Source organism: Dysidea avara, chromosome 8 (genome assembly GCF_963678975.1).
Source record: "Dysidea avara chromosome 8, odDysAvar1.4, whole genome shotgun sequence".
Taxonomy (NCBI): Eukaryota; Metazoa; Porifera; class Demospongiae; order Dictyoceratida; family Dysideidae; genus Dysidea; species Dysidea avara.
The window spans coordinates 19,313,315-19,334,048 of NC_089279.1; the positions used below are offsets into that span (position 1 = coordinate 19,313,315).

The 20,734-nt window shown below is 39.5% G+C and overlaps 1 protein-coding gene and 1 long non-coding RNA gene across 2 annotated transcripts in view; one reads left to right on the forward strand and one right to left on the reverse strand.

The window, feature by feature from the left end:
* The window catches only part of LOC136264444 (E3 ubiquitin-protein ligase TRIM71-like), a 45,085-nt gene that overhangs the window by 8,128 nt on the left and 16,223 nt on the right, over nt 1-20,734 (forward strand). Inside the window, exon 2 of the mRNA XM_066059178.1 lies at nt 5,379-5,693. Within this exon, the coding sequence (XP_065915250.1) occupies nt 5,379-5,693 (315 nt within the window). The remainder of the gene's footprint in view (nt 1-5,378; nt 5,694-20,734) is intronic.
* LOC136263567 (uncharacterized) lies at nt 8,833-11,026 on the reverse strand. Its single transcript, XR_010704704.1, has 3 exons — nt 10,917-11,026; nt 9,545-9,616; nt 8,833-9,026 (listed from the first exon to the last, which is right to left on the reverse strand). It is a non-coding gene; the product is annotated as an uncharacterized lncRNA (long non-coding RNA).

Genomic DNA, 20,734 nt, shown 5'->3' on the forward strand with positions numbered 1-20,734 from the left:
CCATATTTGAAGGCAACTCCTGAACAAAAAGGCTTCATTGCAAAGTATGCAGCCGAGAATGGTATTGTCAACTTATTAGACATTTCCAGAAAGATTCTTCGACTGATATTCTCAAAGAGCATACAGTGCATGGTTGGAAAATTACTTACTTGCAAGAGCTGAAAACAAGAAAGCAATCTGGCAGTGTAGATGTAGCTATAACAGCTTTAACGCCAAAAAAATGGGCTAATCTCTTCTTTTAGATGAAAAGATCGATAAGGAGGTACAGATGCGAGCATCTGCTAGCACTTTGTGAGGTAGGAGGTGCTTTTAATTGTGCTATAGCGATATACAGCAATTATTAAACAAAAGAACAGCAACTGGCTAGCTTGTAATGGAGGACACATGTTCCTAACAAAGGATCAGAGTCAATACCTGCTAGAAAGGATGGATTTCGTAAGAGAAAGGCTAACACAAAAGCTAAGATCACAGGTGAGAATTTTTGCTGAATTGAAGTGCATATTTTAATTGGATATTCAAGCAGCCATTGAAATGGAGGAAGTACCACCTTCCACTGGCTGGTGTAGATGACAAGTGCCAAATCATGACAATTTTTGGTGCAACTATGGAAGGAGACTTTTTGCCACCACAGCTGATTTACCAAGGTAAAACAAAGGCCTGCTTACCTCAAACACAATTTCCCAGTGATTGGTATATTACCTCAGGGGCGGATCTAGGATTTCAGAAGGAGGGGTGCAAACATGGACATATATACATGTAGCAAGATAGTTGATACAACTAGTATGAGAAGCATGCTCAGCATGCGGAGCATCTAGGGGGGTCTGGGGGAATACCCCCACAGGAAAATTTAGCAAATTTGGCCTATTGAGATTGAATTTGGTAATAATTTTGAGTGAAAAATGATGTCATTTTGTTTATGTGATACCATTACTCCTCTACACCTTGTCAATATAACTAAAGGGCACAGTCATGTAGCTAAAATTCAATCTTAGACTAACATATTAAAGAACTAGTAGTGGAAACATATGAGTGTCGGCAGCTGCACATGATCAAATTTAGTGTTTTGAAGTATAACATAATTTACAGTCTCATGGCTCAAACTACACTATATAGCTGTCCAAACAGTAGAGAGGGTAAGTGGGAGTGGAGAGGGCAAGTAGACTGACTCACCAGTGTATGGAGTGCATGTGCACTCAGCTGTATATAATTCTCCAGATAGAGGGGCTCTAGATCTGGTGGCATATATACTCCTGGAGCCACTGGAAATTTTTGGAAAATGGCTATCACAAGATTGAATCTAGAAGCTATTTTTAACCAAATGTGGGTACAAGATAAAATAATTTTAATTTGAATGAGTTCAGTTGGAAGTAATTTTAATTTAAAAAACAGAACTATACACTGTTTCTTGTTATTGGATTTGAAAATGTATAATAGTGGCTAGTGCTGAAACGATTATTCGGTTATTTGACTATTCAATCAGCATGACACTATTTGATTCATTAACACACTATTCGAATAATCATTAGCACTTTGTACACTTTATTCAGATGGAAAAGCCAGCCTTGAAACTTAAGATTGTGAATGAAGTGATGTATCTATGATGTAAAAACTCAATTTTAGATAATATAGAAATAGCTCTTAGGCTTTACCTTGCTCCCTCACAAAAGGTTTCAGTACTTATTCAATAGAAGTATAAGCTTAAAGAATAATTGAATATTCAGTCATTTTGTTAACAACTATTCGAATAGTAAAAATTGCTATTCGTTTCAGTACTAATAGTGGCTTGTCAAAGAGAAAAAGAGTGTATAGGCAGTATAGTTAATTGAATGTAAGGTCAAGGAGAATGTTTAAAACACAGGATTGGATCTACTTCATATGTTGCCACTGTTCTGAAGTGCAGGTTGCTATTTCAATCTAACTATTAACATGATGGATCCATCCATCGTTATAATTGTTTTACAACTATAGTTTACAAATACAACTAGTTTTTGGCCACAACTAACCCCTTTTTAGTGCACAATGATCATGACAACATAAATGCTGCAGTATCATTTAAGCTTAAAGTTGAGCTTCAAGGGATTTGATAGTGCAAACTCCAAAGCTGCTAGATTTATACAAATGTAGCATGAAATTTGACCAAGCAAGGGAAACAAAAACGAACAGTTCTCAGATGTTGCGGCCTTGTGAACTTTATAAAAGCTAAGAAATTCACTATTATATAAGACTTACAAGAGAAGCATTCCAACCCAAGAATCAAGTTTATAGCAGAGCCTAAAAAACTTAAACTATTTGACAGAAAAGGTTATTTTCAGAATAGATTTTTAATTAATGATGTTTTATACAATTTATAGTACATTAAAGGTATAAATTTTTTACCTGAAGTGATTGGTATATGGCAGGATGTTTGGTACAATGGTGAGGGTAGCAGTGCACAGGTCTAGAAGAATAGGTTTAATTTCAGCTTACACTCTGGTAACTTCTTGAAAATTACAGTTTTAATGCTGGATGTTTTATTAGAGTAGTTGACTGTTCTATTAGAGTATTTCAGATTTAGCAACTTCTAAGGTAAGACTTACTCCAAAAGTATAATTTTGAACCCTTTTAGTAATTCTTACCATTCCCCTTGCTATTTCCATCTTTTCAATGCCCATACATGTGTATAAAATGCAGCTGCACCTGTAGTACAGCTTCTAAAAGCTTCCTAGCTTGCTCATTGTAAAATTTTGGAGGGGGGTGCTTCAGTGCCCCAAGCACCCCCCCCTAAATCCGCCCTTGTACCTATACCTCTAATTATTTGGCAAATGAAGTAACCACTCTGGATTGCATTCAGAAAATTATCTTGCCATATAGTAAAAGAAACGAGAGGAAAAGGGATTAAGCGATGGCCAGTGTGCACTGTGCATTTTTGACAACTTTAAAGCACAGCAAAGACTGAAGTATTTGGGATTAATAATGTTGAGATTGTTTTTGTCCCTGCAAACTGTACTGACCATTTGCAGCCACTAGACATTACTGTTAACAAACCAGCTAAAGACTTCCTTTTGGAAATGATCTGACAAATCTGTTATTTGGTCAGACATACTCAATAGTACTGTACAAAAACTTTCTAAAAGTGTTCAGACATTAGCCAGAAATGGTAGGAAAATGGCAGATGTCTGGCCATAATTTCAAGCTCTGTAAGAGGTAAATTTGAGTGGTATGCTGACTTTCAAAGAATTGTTCAACAGTAGAATCTTTCATTTTCCTAGTCTCAACGTCCTCTTGTTTTTCATTGTGGGATATCACATCATTCATAAGTGCTCCGTATTTGTTTGAACTTGTTTGTACATGGTCGACTTCATGAAATTTGCATTGGCAACCTGCTTATATGGGGCTCGCTCAAGCTCACCCCAATTAGCCTATGGTTTTGATGCAGGCTTTGGTAGGATTGATCACCCACTGTTGTGACATGTTAAAATATCATGTTATTATTATTATTATTATTGCTAGGACCACATCACATACAACCAAGTACATACACCAACGTGACAGCCCCCTGGTGAGGCTATTAGGTGGTGAAGGCACGATCCCCAAATCAACTCAATATGTCACAGTAGTGATAGATACAACACAATAGTGGCATCGTAACTAAAGGCCACCAGTAGCTAAAGTGCTAGTACATCATTGGTGTGGTAATGGCACAGTGATGTGTACACAGTATATGCGTACAAAACCTACAGGAGATGCACAATACTGTAGGAGTATACAAGCCAGGTGAACCAGATAAAGGAAGACAGCCAAGCCAGCCAGAGCGTAGTAAGCTAGGTAAAGGCAAAATGTACAATAATACAAGAAAACATTTAAAACATACCACGCTCTTACAAAACATTAGTACAAACAGACAACCAAACCAACCATAGCCTAGCAAGCCAGAAAAATATAGTAAAATACAATACATATGTACATTACAGTACAAACAAACATACCTGTCCTTGTGCAGCTGGCATGTCAAACCTATTCATCAGGTGTCCTGCAGCCATAGATACACGGAGCGCATCCACTGGCAGCTAGCATGGCGACTTGAGACTTAGTGTGCCAGCTGGCAACACTTTCAAGCACAATTGAACAGTAGTTCGCTCGTATAAATAGCCATTTGAATCTGCTCGATTAGTATTGGGTATATCATGTGCTGTTTTGATCGGCATTAAATAGAATTGTTGTCACCTCCACGGAAACATTCACCCATTATACAATTATCTCTTCATACAACATGGATTCTATTCCCGGTGAGTGCGAAGCCTTAGGCCTTGTAGTTTTCTCAAACATTATTTATTATTTATTTATTTATTTCATTCATTATTAATGACATAATTTTATCCGCGTTTCGTATTATTCTTAGTACTTGGTTGTATAATTATTAGCACTTTACAGTGACCAGCACTGAAGGTCTGACAGCAACATGTGCTGCAGCTTAGGATTACCTAACCTAATTTCAGTATGTGTCATTAGAGTGCATGTGGTAGGGTTGGCAATGAAAAAAATCAACTTCTATAGTTTATCCTTCACCTCTGTGAATGAATGTAATCTAATGTATGTGAGAAATCTCAGGAAATAGACTACTTACCAATACTTCTTCTGGAGTGATAGATTCTTCCACCTGTACAGCAGATTAACTGAAAAGAGGAGCCCTGTCCTGCCCTGAGGAATTTTGGTTTAAATAGTGTCATTTTGAATGCACTTGACCATGCCTCAGCAAGCTGCTGTGAAAAGAAAGTGAGGCTGTTTTTAGTGATATATTTTTGGCAGAAAAGTGCAAACCTTTGTGTCCCTACTATAGAGCACTACACATAACTTAGTATTGTAACCAAGTATCTGACTAACATTCAAAGCTTGATGGTATCACATATGTGTTCGCATGCAGCATAATATCATGTATATTTTCACCTGTGAAATTAGAGCTGAGCGATAATACAACTATCACTATCACGATTGATAGTAACTTTTATATCACAATAACAATAGTATCATGATAGTACTAGCAGTTATTAAGACACTTAACCTCATGTAAATAGCACATAAATAATCTTATTACATACCACGTATCTGCTTTTTAAACACTTGGTTGGTAAACATTGTTACGTATTACAATTGTAGTCTTTGATCAACTAGACTTGCACAGTTTCCTCAACTTCAATACTATCATGTTTGCTTCTGCTATCCATACTTTTTGACTACGCACAGACGTGTTTAGTATATCATGATAGTACGTTTGTAGACTATCATATCACGATTGTTACTCACTATCATGATAATCAATAGATCGCAACTATTGCTCAGCTCTATGTGAAATTTGTTGCATGTGTCATCAATATATACCATATGTTCTTTCCTTTATACAGAGATTAGTCCTGCATATTGTGTGTTCAAAAAGAACTATAGTGCACTGATTAATATGCTAAAAAGTACTGACTTATATAGATATTTTGTGTCAGAGGAAATTATCACTCCTGCTGAAAATGATGAAATATCAGCTGAAAGTAATCCACTTACAAAAGCACAAATGTTTCTACAAAAAGTATCCTCACCATTGGAGAGTGGTCAAACAAACTCATTTTATGCAGTGGTAGATGTTATGGCTACCTATGGCAACAGATCTACTAAAGAATTAGCAAGAAGCATCAATGTTACACTTCATGCTTCAGTGCCAGATGGTGGTAAGATAGTTTATTATAAAGTGCACACAAATTGTATGCCACATGAATTTTGTATGGTACTCATCACAGTAAATGTGTAATACGGTAATATCACAGCATTATAATTCCAGCAATTATAGAAATCTGTTCTTCACTGGACTGGATTACTGGGCCCAATAACCAAACAGTTTGGGATCCACAACGCTGTCTTTAGCAATCAGTCATCTCTCAGAACTTGTGCAACACAGATTACACAAATTCGTGTTTTCACTGGACTGAATTTCTGGACTCAGGTTTTTTATAACGTTTAAATGATCGTTTAAACGAATTAATTTTGGAACGAACAGCGAGCATGCTGCATAATCTATTACATAACGACCAAGACACAACCACGGGTATCAAATAGAGAATAACTGAACTTGTAAAAAAGTATAGCGCATGCGTGGCGAACACGTTTTTTACAATCACCTTTTGCCCTACTCAAAGCTCCCCAAGTTACTCGCCGAGCGCCATGCCGAAGAGTAACGCCGTTAAGAAGAAGCCTACCCAGAAGGAGAAGGACATGGGCAGGAGTACCGAGAACAGATCGACATCGCCACCAGTTACCCGCGGGAAGAGACGAAGGAATGATGAAGGAGAACGACAAGGACAAGACTGTGACTTCAGCCGACATTCCCAACATTATAACGACGGTCCTCAAATCCCAGTCGGCAAGCAACTCAAGCGGCGCGCCCAAGGCCTCCAGCACTGCTGGAGCATCCGGCAGCAGTAACCTCACCCCGACCAGAGCTGCCAACGACGAACCACCTCGTCCCCTGACAACGGAGGACATCTCGGCCATCGTGACAACTATTGTTAACAATAAAGCCAAACAACCTACTCCTAGGGGCAGCGATCCACCAAGCTCGTCCTTCAGTGACCTTGGTAAGCACCTATTGGAAGCACACAACACGACCATGTACTGTAGCTGCATGTTGTTAAGCACGCAGCATGACCATGTACTGTAGTTAGGTGTTGTATTATGGCACCCCCATGCGTGCACACTCGCTATTACACTTGCTATTAGCATTAATTATTTACTCTCTGCATGCCAACCTCCTCCCCCCCCTGCCTTCATCACAAAAAAAAGAAAAAAGAAATAAATTAAATAAATTAAAAATCTATCTTGCAACTCAATTCCATCCATCTTTCTCTTTTCATGCAACTATAGACCGGCGTAGTAACAACAACCTTGACCACATTGAAGAATTCGAGACACCTCGAGCACCATCAGATGCTACCAAATCACCAGAGAATGCAGGCTCTAGCTCCACCCCCCTGCCTCCTATACTGATCAACAGTGGACTACCACCAGTGCCGGCCAAATTGTTTTAAAAGGCACAGGATGGGCTATTTATAGAAATGGCAGACCTTCTCCCCCAGAAACTCATCTCTGCTGAATACTACACAGAAGACAATACCACCAGCTCAAAGCAAAAACATCACAAAGTAGCCAATATCATCGAGTGGGTGCAGTGTTTTGGTGTATATATCGCAATTATCTCCCAGAAGGAACCAAAGCGGACAGCCGACCTCCTTGGTTACCAGCAGTTGATTATCCACTCCTCTCAAACTGGCCGTGAAAATGGCTGGCTAGTGTACGATCGACACTTCCGACTAAAAGCATCAGCAATAGGATTGAAGGACTGGTGATCTGTTGAAATGAACGTATGGCGGATGGCTTTCTCCGACAGAACGACACAGCCCACAGCACAACGTACACTACCCTATTCCAACCAACACCAAACAATGGATAGGAAGATATGTCTTGACTGGAATGACAGTTCCAATCACAATTTCCCTTATCCCGACTGCAAATTTGAACACCGTTGTTATAGATTCGTCTTTAATACAAGAGTGGTAGACAACAGACACAAAGCTTTGTTTTGCCCCAATAAAGGAAGAAAGCGCCGTGATCCCCTTCTAGGCAGCCAAGTCAAGCCAAGTTACTAACTTTATAGCAGTTATAGGCAATTTATGTTATTGTAGGTAATTCTCACTGCTGCTGCATATAATGCACTTGATCATTTACATACATATATCAAGACTCACGGTAGTGAGTCGCGCGGCCAATAAAGCAGAAACGCGCGCCGCAGACAATAAATGACGCGACCACTACGTGAGGATTTTACAAGAACGAACGTTGTCAAATTCGGCCTTCCTGTAATCCACCCGTCACTTACGCTATCCCTCTGAAACTCTGGAGTTGAACTCATCGTGTCACTAGTAACTACCACACAAGCAGTGAAGCAAATCCATGCTGATTGTTTCGTGATCGAGGTTGCCGACATCAAAGGTGAAGTTTCTTTTTTTTTTAAATTTTTTTTTTATCGCATGTGGTTAGACGCAACCGCAGGTGTATGCCTTGCGTTCCTTTGTGCATTCCGAACATTGATCGCCCTGTTATGGCTTCAGTATTCACTCAATCACCTCAAGATTCACATCATCGATTTCACCATACATGATTACCCTACAGTCGTGATTTCAGCACCAAACGAAGTTTCAGTCGTCCTCAGTCGACCTAGAGGCCAAATACAAATCCCAGATTGTTGTTTTCCGCAATACTCGCTTGGCATGTAGGCCAATGTGTCTTTAAACTGTTCTAAAAGTTTCGTTCAGATTGAAACATTTGTTTTCGAGAATGGCTAGTTTGAAATTTGAATTTAGTCGCCCCCACGTCATTTGCTCTCTAAGAATTTTACTCGGAATTTAAAGAATGACGCAGAGCACAACTGCGGTCACTGGGTATTGATGAACTGGCGCTCTATATAGTTAATCAGTACATATAGCCACCAAGAAGTGTGCTGCCATAGATTATAGTCCATAGATATAATCTATGGTGCTGCATACCATCCTTCGTTTTGAAATTAGTCGCCCCCACATAATTTGTCCTCTAAGGGCGCGGCTTAAAGAATGACACAGGAGTACAACTGCGGTTACCAGTTGTTGACACAAGCTGTGAGTAATTAGCACATGTAGCTAGTTTAAAAAGGAAGTGTGCAAAATCGCCTAATACAATTGTCACCATGCATTATTGCATTTTATAGCACCCCCACACAAAATTACACATGTAATTACAACATACAGAGGAGACACATCAATACCAAACACTTTTCACAACAATAATGTAAGAATTGTACAATAATGACTGTAAGATAACTGCTATGCAAATGTTTTCCAGTGGCCCGCCATGGTAGCAAGTCTCACATGACGGCATGTATATTCATCCAAGGGAGTAACGAGTAAGTATGATGACAACAAGTTGGTATGACTTCATTTGTAGAATCCAGATGAGTGGGTGTGGCTCCAGCATGTCTAAACGGTTAACAAACATTCCTGTTATAAATACGTGCTAGAGTTGCAATATAATAGTATAGTATTTAAATGCAATAATACATAGTCTCCATTGCATCACTATCAAACGACACTAAGTGGAGGATATTGTTGCATCTCTAGTATGTACACTCTATCTATCAGTACAACCTGTCTTAATGGCCACTAGTATAGAAAGACAACCACTCTTGAAAAGCCAATTCCAATTGAGAATTTATACACTGTTACCTGCTGAATGAGTGAAGGTGGCAATAAACAAGTTCCACCGTAATTTATACACGTGATCTGATCCTGTATATTCTGTCAGTGGATGAGATCCACTTGGCCAGGACAAAATGTGACTCAAGTGCCCTGGATGATCCATACTCAACCAACTTATGACCCAGTGGCACAATGGAACTGACTATTTATAGAGAATACAATTATATTTATTTCTAAGATGTGTGGATGTGTGGACACATTACAACACATTACATGTACATACAAGACATGCTACGTACTGTTTTAGAATTTCAAGTCACCACATTATACACGTACCAGTCAACAATGCTTCATAGTGCCCATCAGTAAACCTGAAGAAAAGTTACGAAAAATAAAAATTCACATAAGTACAATGAAACCTCATTAATATGGCAGGCTGTGGGACCAAAAAATTTGGCCTGAATAACAAGGTGGCCTTATTAATGAGGTCATAAGTAATGCTATAATTGGGACCTACTAGAGGTGGCCAATATAATGAGGTGGTCTTATTAAAGAGGTGGCCACTAAGTGAGGTTTCACTGTACATATAGTTCACAATATTGTGAACAATATTAATGGTTAACAATATACACTGAAACCTGCAGGTCACTTCTTGTGGAAGATTGCTCTCTACACAAAATGACACATCCAGAGATTGTATTTAGATGGATGATACAGTAATGCATTGTGACTTCAATACTCGTGATGTGTCACTGCTAGGCAGCAACCATATACACGGCACTGCCACATCGCACTTGCTCGCACACACAATTTTGCTAAAGATTTTACAAATTGATAATTAAGGGGTGTGGCAACTAGCTGTTTCGCTCGCAAGGCTGTGTGGCAGCTGTTTCCCTTCTGTACAAGTGGCCACCAAGACAGGTCTACTGTGGATGAAAGCCAGGCATTAGATATTTGGTATTTCATGTGTTGAAGACATTCCAGGGCTTCTGGTAGTCTCAAATCTCACCACAGTTTAACTCAGGCAGTGTTGTGGTCACCACTAAACTACTGGAATGCTGTGTTATGTTCATCTTATGCTTGGCTACTATATTGTAGAACTGAAAAGGATACTCTGAAAATATATATCCTATGGATAATGACTTCATCACTTTCTTCATCAGGAGCTTATAAGGACCAATAGTGAAACTTTTTACACTTGGGGCTGACAGTCAACTGCCTATGTCTGAAGCAGTGCTTTTGGTGCTCTAACAGATTGGCTGCCCCCTTGCTACCAGCACTCACTGTCTCATACGCTGTCATACACTAAATCCATCTCTATAGCCAGTTAGAACAGCATGCTTCTTACCCTTTTTTTAAGGCCGCTTAATGCAGCCACCTCTTTAAAAGGCAAGGTCAGAAAATTTTGTCCCTACGGCCTGAATAATGACCAGTTTTCACTGTACTATTAGTGATTAGTGATCATGGGGGATTATTTATTAAGATACTAAGATATACAAACGCTACAACCTCTAAATATAGCAGTAAATTTTTACCCTGGTCCAATGTCTCGTAATAATCGTGACTTCGTGAGAGACTCTACTGTGACAAATACATGTTTATCATGATATGTGCTAATCGCCTTTTTACAATTAAGTTTTACAACACAAATACATGTATAGTTAAACTCACCAATTGCGACTAAATCCCTTCAACACGAAAAGGCAAGTAATGAGACAACCTTGGAGACAACAGCCACACAAGCCTATTCTGGTGCGTTTATTTAGTAGTAATATAAATTTTAAAGGCGTTTATTTACAACAGGACATAATTACGCGCCCCTCTATTGTCTCTGTACATACTTGCCTTTTCTTTACTATTCTCATTTCATTTCACAAGATCTCTTTGCAGGGGCGTAGCTTCTTCACTTGAATTAGACAATGCTTGAAGTAGATCGAGATACTCTAATAGAACAGTCACATTTCTACAAGTGCCATATTTTTATATTGTAAAGTCTGTAAGTAGCTAGTAATTTAAACTATACATTGCTGTGTTACAGCTGTTTTGTGACTGCTCTAATAGAGTATTTTGATCGTTTCAATGCAGTACAAGATGAAAGGCAAAGCGTTGTTAAGGATTTAATAGTTAAAATGGGTGTTAGTTGACTGCAGTTGCATGCCACTAACAGGGCCGTCCAGAGAAATTAGAGGGCCCAGGGAAAAGAGTTAAAGAGGGGCCCAGGGGCAAGGAAGGGTCTAGATCCTGACTGCTCTATTAGAGTATATCGATCTTTCTTTAAACAGGTATTCAAGTGGCCCCTTTCGGGCTGTGGTAGGGGGCAAAATACCCCAGTTACCCCCAATGTGGGCGGCCCTGGCCACTAAAATTACAGTTATATTTTAATATTCTGTCACTGTAATCTGGGGTTTCTGTCAAAACCATGGAAACTCACCTACTGTTATCAACAGTACATTGCTTATTCTAACAAAAAGTATTGAAATCCCATCCAAAAACAGCTTATAGCTGTAAAAAAAGTGCGCGTCCAAGTAAAGCAGAATTAACTGCAACAAAAAGTAATGATATCATAATGCGGCCATGTGCGAGGTGTGCAAGTTGTAAAATTAATATTAGCTAATCAGATAATACAAAGTTATTGTTAAAGTGTTAATGAGAACTATGTGATGCTGCTAGTTTTTAAGTGTGTGAGCATCTTCATAAATGCCACATAAATTTAATTCTCAATAAAGCAATGTGTATAGATTCTCTGATAGTAATAAATAGTTTGAGTTTGGCCGCCTTTCCTGTATACAGCAATGCTATGAACAAAGGAAAGGTGGCCAAACTCAAACTATTTATTACTATCAGAGAATCTATACACATTGCTTTATTGAGAATTAAATTTATGTGGCATTTATGAAGATGCTCACACACTTAAAAACTAGCAGCATCACATAGTTCTCATTAACACTTTAACAATAACATTGTATTATCTGATTAGCTAATATTAATTTTACAACTTGCACACCTCGCACATGGCCGCATTATGATATCATTACTTTTTGTCGCAGTTAACTCTGCTTTACTTGGACGCGCACTTTTTTTACAGCTATAAGCTGTTTTTGGATGGGATATATATATATATAACGCACACTATTACATCGTAGAATTAATAAATGAGGAGCCCACCTTTCTTAAACAGACTTATAATATCCGGGAAGGAGTCTAGGTTTGCACACACGCGTATGTGACAGACACCATACTTAATATATCTCCCCACCCACAGACGTCAACATTACAGAAGTGGAAGCAACTATTTATTTTTTTTATTTTTTTATTAATGCTTTACAGCACAAGTGCTGAAGGTCTGCAGGACACCTGGTCCTACAGCCTGCTCAAAGACTTTAGCTACTTAAGGTGTGTTTGAAAAGTTGGAGAAAGGAGAAAAAATCCATGACTGGACTAGGGACCCGTCGATTTCGCCAGCAAAATTTTTGGCATAATGTTTGGGTAAAAGCAAAGAGCAAAATGCTGGCATAATACGTGCAATTTTTGTGAAGTAGACATAAAAATTGCACAAAAGATCGAGATACTCTAATAGAACAGTCAGACACGCTAAAATATCGACAATGCATAGCTAATTGTTACAAGAACAACAAGTGACAATCGAGATACCCTAATAAAACAGTTGCACATGTTAAGCAATATTAGCTGACTTCTTGCTTTACATGTTAGAAGTAATTTCTGATCGAGATACTCTAATAGAACAGTCACTTTAAGGCGAAACTGTAGCTTTGCACTTGGAAATATTCAATTAACAAAGATCAGTGCTGAGCAAAATTATAATTCTTGAGCAAAATATGGAGCATAATAGGTGAAAAATAAAAGAATTGCTGGAAAGAAAAATAGGTAGAAAAAAAAGCAAAATAGACTGGTCCCTAGACTGGACCTAGGTAGCCTCGAACCTGCAGCCATCCGATTTACGCTCGAACACTTACAGGAGTCTACCAGGTGGTCAGGATGTTTTCTCCTTGTTATTTTCATGTAACTATATCCATAGGAATTCCAGAGAGTAACCCATTATCTCAAAGTACCCCAAGTAGAACCAAATGGACACTAGTTTATTTATTATGATTACAGCATGCATCTCATATGAGGAATGGTTGCCAAGATGGACGGCACACTTGAGCAGGACCGAAGATGTAATTCAGGTGCCATCCACAGCTACCGCCATCATAACCCCACTACAGACTCACATACGGCTGCAACTACTATCCAATTATCCCAATCAGAGACTAGCTTCCTTCTTCATATCAGGCCTAACCTACGGCTTCAGGATTGGCTACCACTCTGAGACTCAGTTGAAATTGGCCAAGCGTAATCTTCCTTGTGCCCTGGATCATCCTGAGGTAGTAGACCAGTACCTGGCAGAAGAACTTTCTCACAATAGACTAGCTGGCCCATACCACATCAACTGGGCCTCACATATGCACATAAGTTGTTTCGGAGTCATACCAAAACACCATCAACCCAATAAGTGGAGACTCATCATAGACTTATCCCACCCTGCAAAGCACAGCGTTAATGATGGCATTCCCAAACCCTTATGCTCACTATCCTACATTACAATCGACTCAGCTATTGGCCACATCCTTAATCTTGGCCAAGGAACCTTATTGGCAAAGATCGACATTAAACATGCTTTCAGACTGCTTCCCGTATGTCCAGCCAATCGCCATCTGCTAGCCATGCGCTGGAAGAACATGATATTTGTGGACACCTGCCTTCCCTTTGGATTGCGATCAGCACCCAAACTTTTCAACATCCTAGCCGATCTCTTATCATGGATCCTGGAGCAGCAGGGAGTATCACCTCTTCTCCATTACTTAGATGATTTCCTACTGATGGCCCCTCCACAGTCATCTCAATGCCAAGATAATCTCCTCATAGTTCAGCATATATGTTCCCTGCTTGGCATACCCCTAGCATTAGAAAAAGTTGAAGGGCCAACTGACTCTTTGACTTTCTTAGGTATCACATTAGATACAAAGAGAATGGAAGCACGCCTGCCAGCTGAGAAGTTAAATCGTATTCGCACCTCAGTAAAGACTTGGCTTCAAAAAAAAAGGCTACCAAGCATGAAATACTGTCCTTGGTGGGGTTACTCCAACACGCCACAAAGGTGGTAAAATCAGGCCGCGCCTTTGTATCCCGTATGTATGCAACCGCTGCTAAGGTAAAACGGCTTTCCTTCTATACCAGACTTAACAGAGGTTTTCGCTCAGACCTGCAGTGGTGGAACATGTTCATCACCAGATGGAACGGCATTAGCTTCCTTTCTAACACCACCTCAGCCAGCAAGTATGACTACCAGATACAAACTGATGCTTCCGACTCATGGGGTTGCGGAGCGCACTTCAATGGCAGATGGTTCCAACTCCACTGGTCATCTGATTGGGATTCTATTGGCATAATGGCAAAAGAGCTGGTTCCCATTGTGTTATCTTGCGCTGTTTGGAACAAAGCATTGTCAAAGCACAAGACTGAGTTCAGGTGTGACAATCTATGCGTGGTGGAAGTAACTAAGAAGGGCTCCTCCAAGGACCCCATGACAATGCACCTGCTTCGCTGCTTATGGTTTCTCACAGCTACTTTTGACATAGAGATATCAGTATTACACATCCCAGGAATTCTCAACTCCTCAGCAGATGCTCTGTCTAGGAATCAAATCCCACAGTTTCTTAAGCTACACCCACAGGCTTCCTCCATACCAACACCACTCCCATCAGCTCTGAAAAGTTTAATATCCCCTAGAAAACCGGACTGGACATCCCCATCATTTCAACGTAATCTCCCCAAACTGCTCAAACTCAGTGACAATTGATTGATGACAGTCAACCCCCTCCCCCCCCCCCCCATTGTACTTATCATGTACACAAATAGTGTTATTTTTGCTTCTGTATATCTATACATACTATGAATACACAAATAATAATAAAAATAAAAAATTCACAAAGCAAATTGAAATCAAATCAGGAGATACCACACATCCCACTCATCCATCGATACATCAGATCCTTGGGTGAAAGGTCACCATTGCTCCCTTTCTGTGGCTTAAGATAATAGCAAGAGTCTGGGAGGGGACTATCGCTAGCCTTGCCCCAGACATCTCGCTATCCCAAGTATCTGTCAAAAAGGAAAATATCCAATATTAACACCTTACATTCTTTTCCCTCCACACTACAATAAAAAAGTAATACAAAACAAAAATATCCCATGGCTGTCGAGGCCTTGTACACTTACCAAACCCCTCCACAATCATTTGATGGTGTGAGGTCTACAGCAGTAACAACCATGTGAAGGGTAAACAGATGGCCAGCCGGAACTAGCAGTGAAGTGGATACGGAGCTGCACAATGTTACAGTTGAGTAAGGTGAGTGAACAACATTAATTCCTTTTATAGCCAGACTTAGCCACAGAAGTGCTTTAGAAACAAAATCAACACCATTCACCACGAGATATAAAACTTGCACATTTATTCACTAAAGCTACACTAAAAGCTCAGTGTAGTTCATATCACAGATTATTTGTCTACTATTGATTGATTAATTGATTTTTAATTGATTTTTAATTTAACCTCATGGTAATCAGCATAGCTGTTCTTCCTTACCGGAGCATTACACATATACAGGGTTACACATGAAAGTACAATGACAAGCAGACAAGGTGACACATACAAAACCAACTATATTACACATAAAAATACAATTAAATATTCTCTACACAACAAGAAGTCAAAAACAGCAGCCGGAAGGTTTGATGATAAAAGGTGTCATCGGGTAATCCATTCCACCATTGTGCAGCAGCATATCGAAAAAGTTTTTGATAGACATAATACTGGTGGAACAAATTGTGATGAGCATCTAATCATGGTTTTTTTTCAAATGAAATTGAAGGATCTAGCAATTTATTTTGTCCAACTTAGATTTGGCTCATGGCACACAATGAGCGATATTTGACTAGTGATGGAACAGACAGCCATTTCAACTTTTTATGATGATGGGACACATTGTCAAATTTTTGTAAATTAGCAGTGATGCGTGTGCGCCAGTTTTACAGATGCTGCAAATGCTGGCTCTGGCATTTAGACAACATAGGACCCCAGACTGGCAGGGCATATTATTAAGTTAATCATGATATAACTAAAGAATTGATAACATTTTAATAAATCCTGATGGTAAACTTTTCCGATGACTATTTATCCAAAATAAATAGAATGGCATCTTCTTACAAACTGTAGCAACATGTTCAGACCAGTCCAACTGATGAGTAAATGTAATCCCTAAATACTTCTGGGTGTCCACATTTTGCAAAGAAGTACCATTAATGGCTACATCAGGGGGTGTATGATGTACCATGGAGCAAGGTCTAAACCACATGACACTAGATTTCCCTGTGTTTAACTGCATCTTACTCTGCTGTATCCAGATAAAAAGCTTTGATAAGTCTTCTGACAGTTGTTTGTGCACATCATCCATGGTAGGGCCAGAACGTATCAAGGCTGTGTCATCTGCATACTATAATAATCTACCATGGACAATCTGCAAGGACATGTTATTCATATACATTAAAAATAGTAAAGGTCCTAAAACACTGCCTTGTGGTATCCCACCCTGTACTGAACCCAAGAGGAGTAGGAACCATTGTACTTCACCCACTGAACATAATTAGATAAGTAACTTGTAAACCACAGAATTTCAGTACCTGCCAGCCCCAGCTCACTCAACTGCTGAAGTAGAATATGATAATCTAAAGAGTCAAAAGACTTTCTAAGGTCAAGAAAGGCAACACATGAGCACAATTTGTTGTCCAGTGATTGTACAATGGTACAGCGGCTACCATTAGTAACTGCTCAGTGGATTTGCCTGGACAGTACACACATTGGTAGGATTTAAGACGCCGATTGCTTTCAAAGTAGGAGCTCAACTGTAAAGCTACAACTTTCTCCAACAACTTTGCAACAATTGGAACCACTGAAATAAGCCGAAAGTTTCCAGGATTGTCTATAGAACCACTCTTATGGACTGGGGTTACATTACATCATTTCAATCACTAGGAAATACACCAGTTTTTAAGGACTTGTTGAACAGCTTAGTCAAAGGGAGTACAATGTAATGTCAGCAGCAATTTCTTTAAGAAACGTTCCAGAAATCCATCAAAACCAACAGATTTTGTCACATCTAACTTGGACAGCAAGGAAAACACCATAAATGTAGATATCATTGAAAATTTAAATATAGATTCACACAAAGAAGCATCTTGGGGGTGTAAAACTAGATGCTGGTTTATGATCCTCTGTACCAGCAATGTTGCAAAAGAAGTCATTAACAGAGTCTAAAGAAAGAGTTATAATCTAGTACTGAATTTTTCACCTGGTATTGACCAATAATACTGTTAACACCACGCCACAATTGACCAGCAGACTGTGGATTTTGATCCTACTATATACTAGGAATATTTAAGGTGGCGATAAAGCAATGACACGCACAAGAAGCCATAGCAAATACATATGACGTAACATATCATATAATGTACCACTCTGCGTGGGCAGTTCAAAGGCACCGCCAGTGCCACAATTTGTATATTGCACTGCTGCAGACCGCAGCGAGTGCATTATAACTTATAACGCACTGGTTGCGGTTTTTTAGACCACAACGAGTGCATTATAAGTTATAATGCACCGACCGCAGTGCAATATACAGATATTGCACTGGCTGCGGTTTTGTGCAGCATAGCACAAGTGCCGGTGGCGAAGACCACTACGACACTTCACCTAATAGGTGGAAAGACACTACACAGATCACTCGAATTCTTTTATAGCCTTACATGTAAGGTCGATTGTGGGCCATAACGTCACCAATACGTATAATGTTTACAAGCAGCCAATGGCAATCGAAAAAGCCAACGCAGGTGGCCACAACTCTAGTCTACATATATATAAACGTACTTATACACCTTACTAGTCTGGTGCCATCTTAGCCCAGATTAAACTGTAGTCCACTTCGACAATGACTCAATAAAACAAATATATTCTAAATAATAGTAACCTTTACGTTCGATTGTGGTAACCAGTTTTGTCATGCCACCAGATTCGAGTTTAGCCAGTGTGAATAGTAAGAATTAGACTAATATCATTTAGTAGTTAGGTTTTGTTTACTTAAACCGTCTATTTAGCTGCTTTTTTTCGCTCGAGAGAATCACTATGGCGATTAGTCTGGTGCTTAGTCTATATGGCACGCTGGCATGCTGAGCACTACATGATGAGAGTGGAACAGCGAATGCAGGTTAGTGATATAACCCATAGCGTACTAGCTTTCAATATCTCAGGTGGCTGCAGTACTGCAGGGGGAACGTCATCGCAACGTCAGGCTTGGTTACCCACAATCGATGTTAGAAACCTGGCCTTTATAAGTGGTACAGCTGTCTTGTGAGACTCTCCCCACCTATTAGGTGAATGGTACATAACAGTTATACAACGTGCACTCGTGCTCTGCCTGTATAAACACACTTGCCTTCTGGCCTGACGGCCCTCAGGCTCGTACGTTTATATCAGGCAGAGCATTCATGGCCGTTGTATAACTATATACTACGCAATTTGTGGTAAATCAGGTGGGGGCTAATTCGGTGCAAAACCATAATAAATTTACCAAGCGTAAAAACAGCCACGAATAACAGGTGAGTTGTTAGCAAAAACAACAAGCAGCTGCTGTTACACAGTTCAGGTGGAATGTAACTCACCTTTACAACAAATCGACAACCTTGACAACGTGAAACAAGCGCCACTAATAATTATTATTTGTTTCGACTCACCTTACAGCCTGTTACAAATGTTATCTTTTCTCTGTAGACACGGGTTGAACAGCCACGAAACCTCATATGAATGGTAAGCAATAGTGTCTGAGTAATTCTACGTATCGTACATCGTATATCCATTCTATGGCTTCTTTGCTTGATACGAACGGTGGAACAAGGCTCTCATTTGCTTGTAAACGCCATATATTTTGACTTGTAAATCGCTTCCACTTATTGATACGTAGAATGATTCTTGTAATAGTATGCTTTCGTCATGTGAAGTATTGGAGCTAAAACTTGAGGCTATTGAGAGATAACGCGTCTTATGTGGTCCACTAAGTACCACCGATTTCTTGGTTTGAGAGCAGTTCTACGCTTTATACTCTCTACGAATGATAGATTCCTGTATGCATAGTTTATTTGTTTACAAAATTAAGTACTAGCTTTCAATATGTCTTAAATTGAGACCATGTTGAGACACAGCAGATTGTTGTCAAGAATGCGCATTATTGCTTTAGTGCCACCTTAATGCTAATAGTGCATCTATCTGTCTTCTCTTGCGTTGTTTTTAAAATAGCATGAAATTCAGACCACACAATTGCATTATAATAACATTCATGCAGCAGCACCTTATGCAATAGCAGCATGTAGTGCTAACACTTAACTAAGGCATGAGCAACAGTAGTGGCATACATAGCATATAGAATAAACACAGCAAGACCTAATGCAAGATCAAGGCACGTGTTAGCTGTGCATATAAACATGCTAATGGCGAAAACTCATTACACCTGATAACAATTAAACATCTCAAACAAACAAGCATAACAGCTGACAACACGTAATTAGACAAGCCCAGAAGTTTATGACAAACTTGAACAGACAAGCCCGGAATCAGACGACAGAACGTGAATGGACAAGCCTGAAAGCTAATAATAAGACTAAGCCAGTAGAGCATTATATTGCAGTGTCACTTTAATTATGCTACTAAACTCCTTATAGAACATGTGTGAGAACTCAGCCAGTGCCCCACAATAGCCGTTTGTCTTATCATAATTGTACGATTAGTTTTATGCATCACATGCAACATGTGTCACACAAGGAATGACCTCACTGGTTATAATGAACTTCCAGTGATGATGACCTTGTTTCTTGCTACCATCTCAACTGATTCCATAGACTGGAAGGACTGCCATGAAGAACCTCCAGCCATGGTAGCTCGGCTCATACACAACTCATCTGAATGGCACATTTTTCTTCACCAACCACAATCCCTGCTATGCAACACAACACTAGCAGTCTTGTTTCACCTTCTAGAACTTTTCTCTAGCTAGGCCATTCACCTTATGAGAACGTGGTGTGTCACGTGACCGCAAACCTGTTACACCAGTATGTCAATTATACACTACTTGAAACCATTTCAACATTACTTCGTGTGCTTAGATCACAGCGCACCATTAGGACTTTGGTCACAGCAATTATGTGCAAGTTCTTATAGTGCTATATTTGCAGCATGCATGTTAACTTCAATTTATTGTGATGCAATAAGTTACATTCAAACATTTATCAGTCTAGTAGCCAAGTCCAGTAGTCCAGTCCAGTAGTCCAGTCCAGTGATTACTAACACCCTCACCACATGACTCCTACTTCATTTTGAAAGCAAT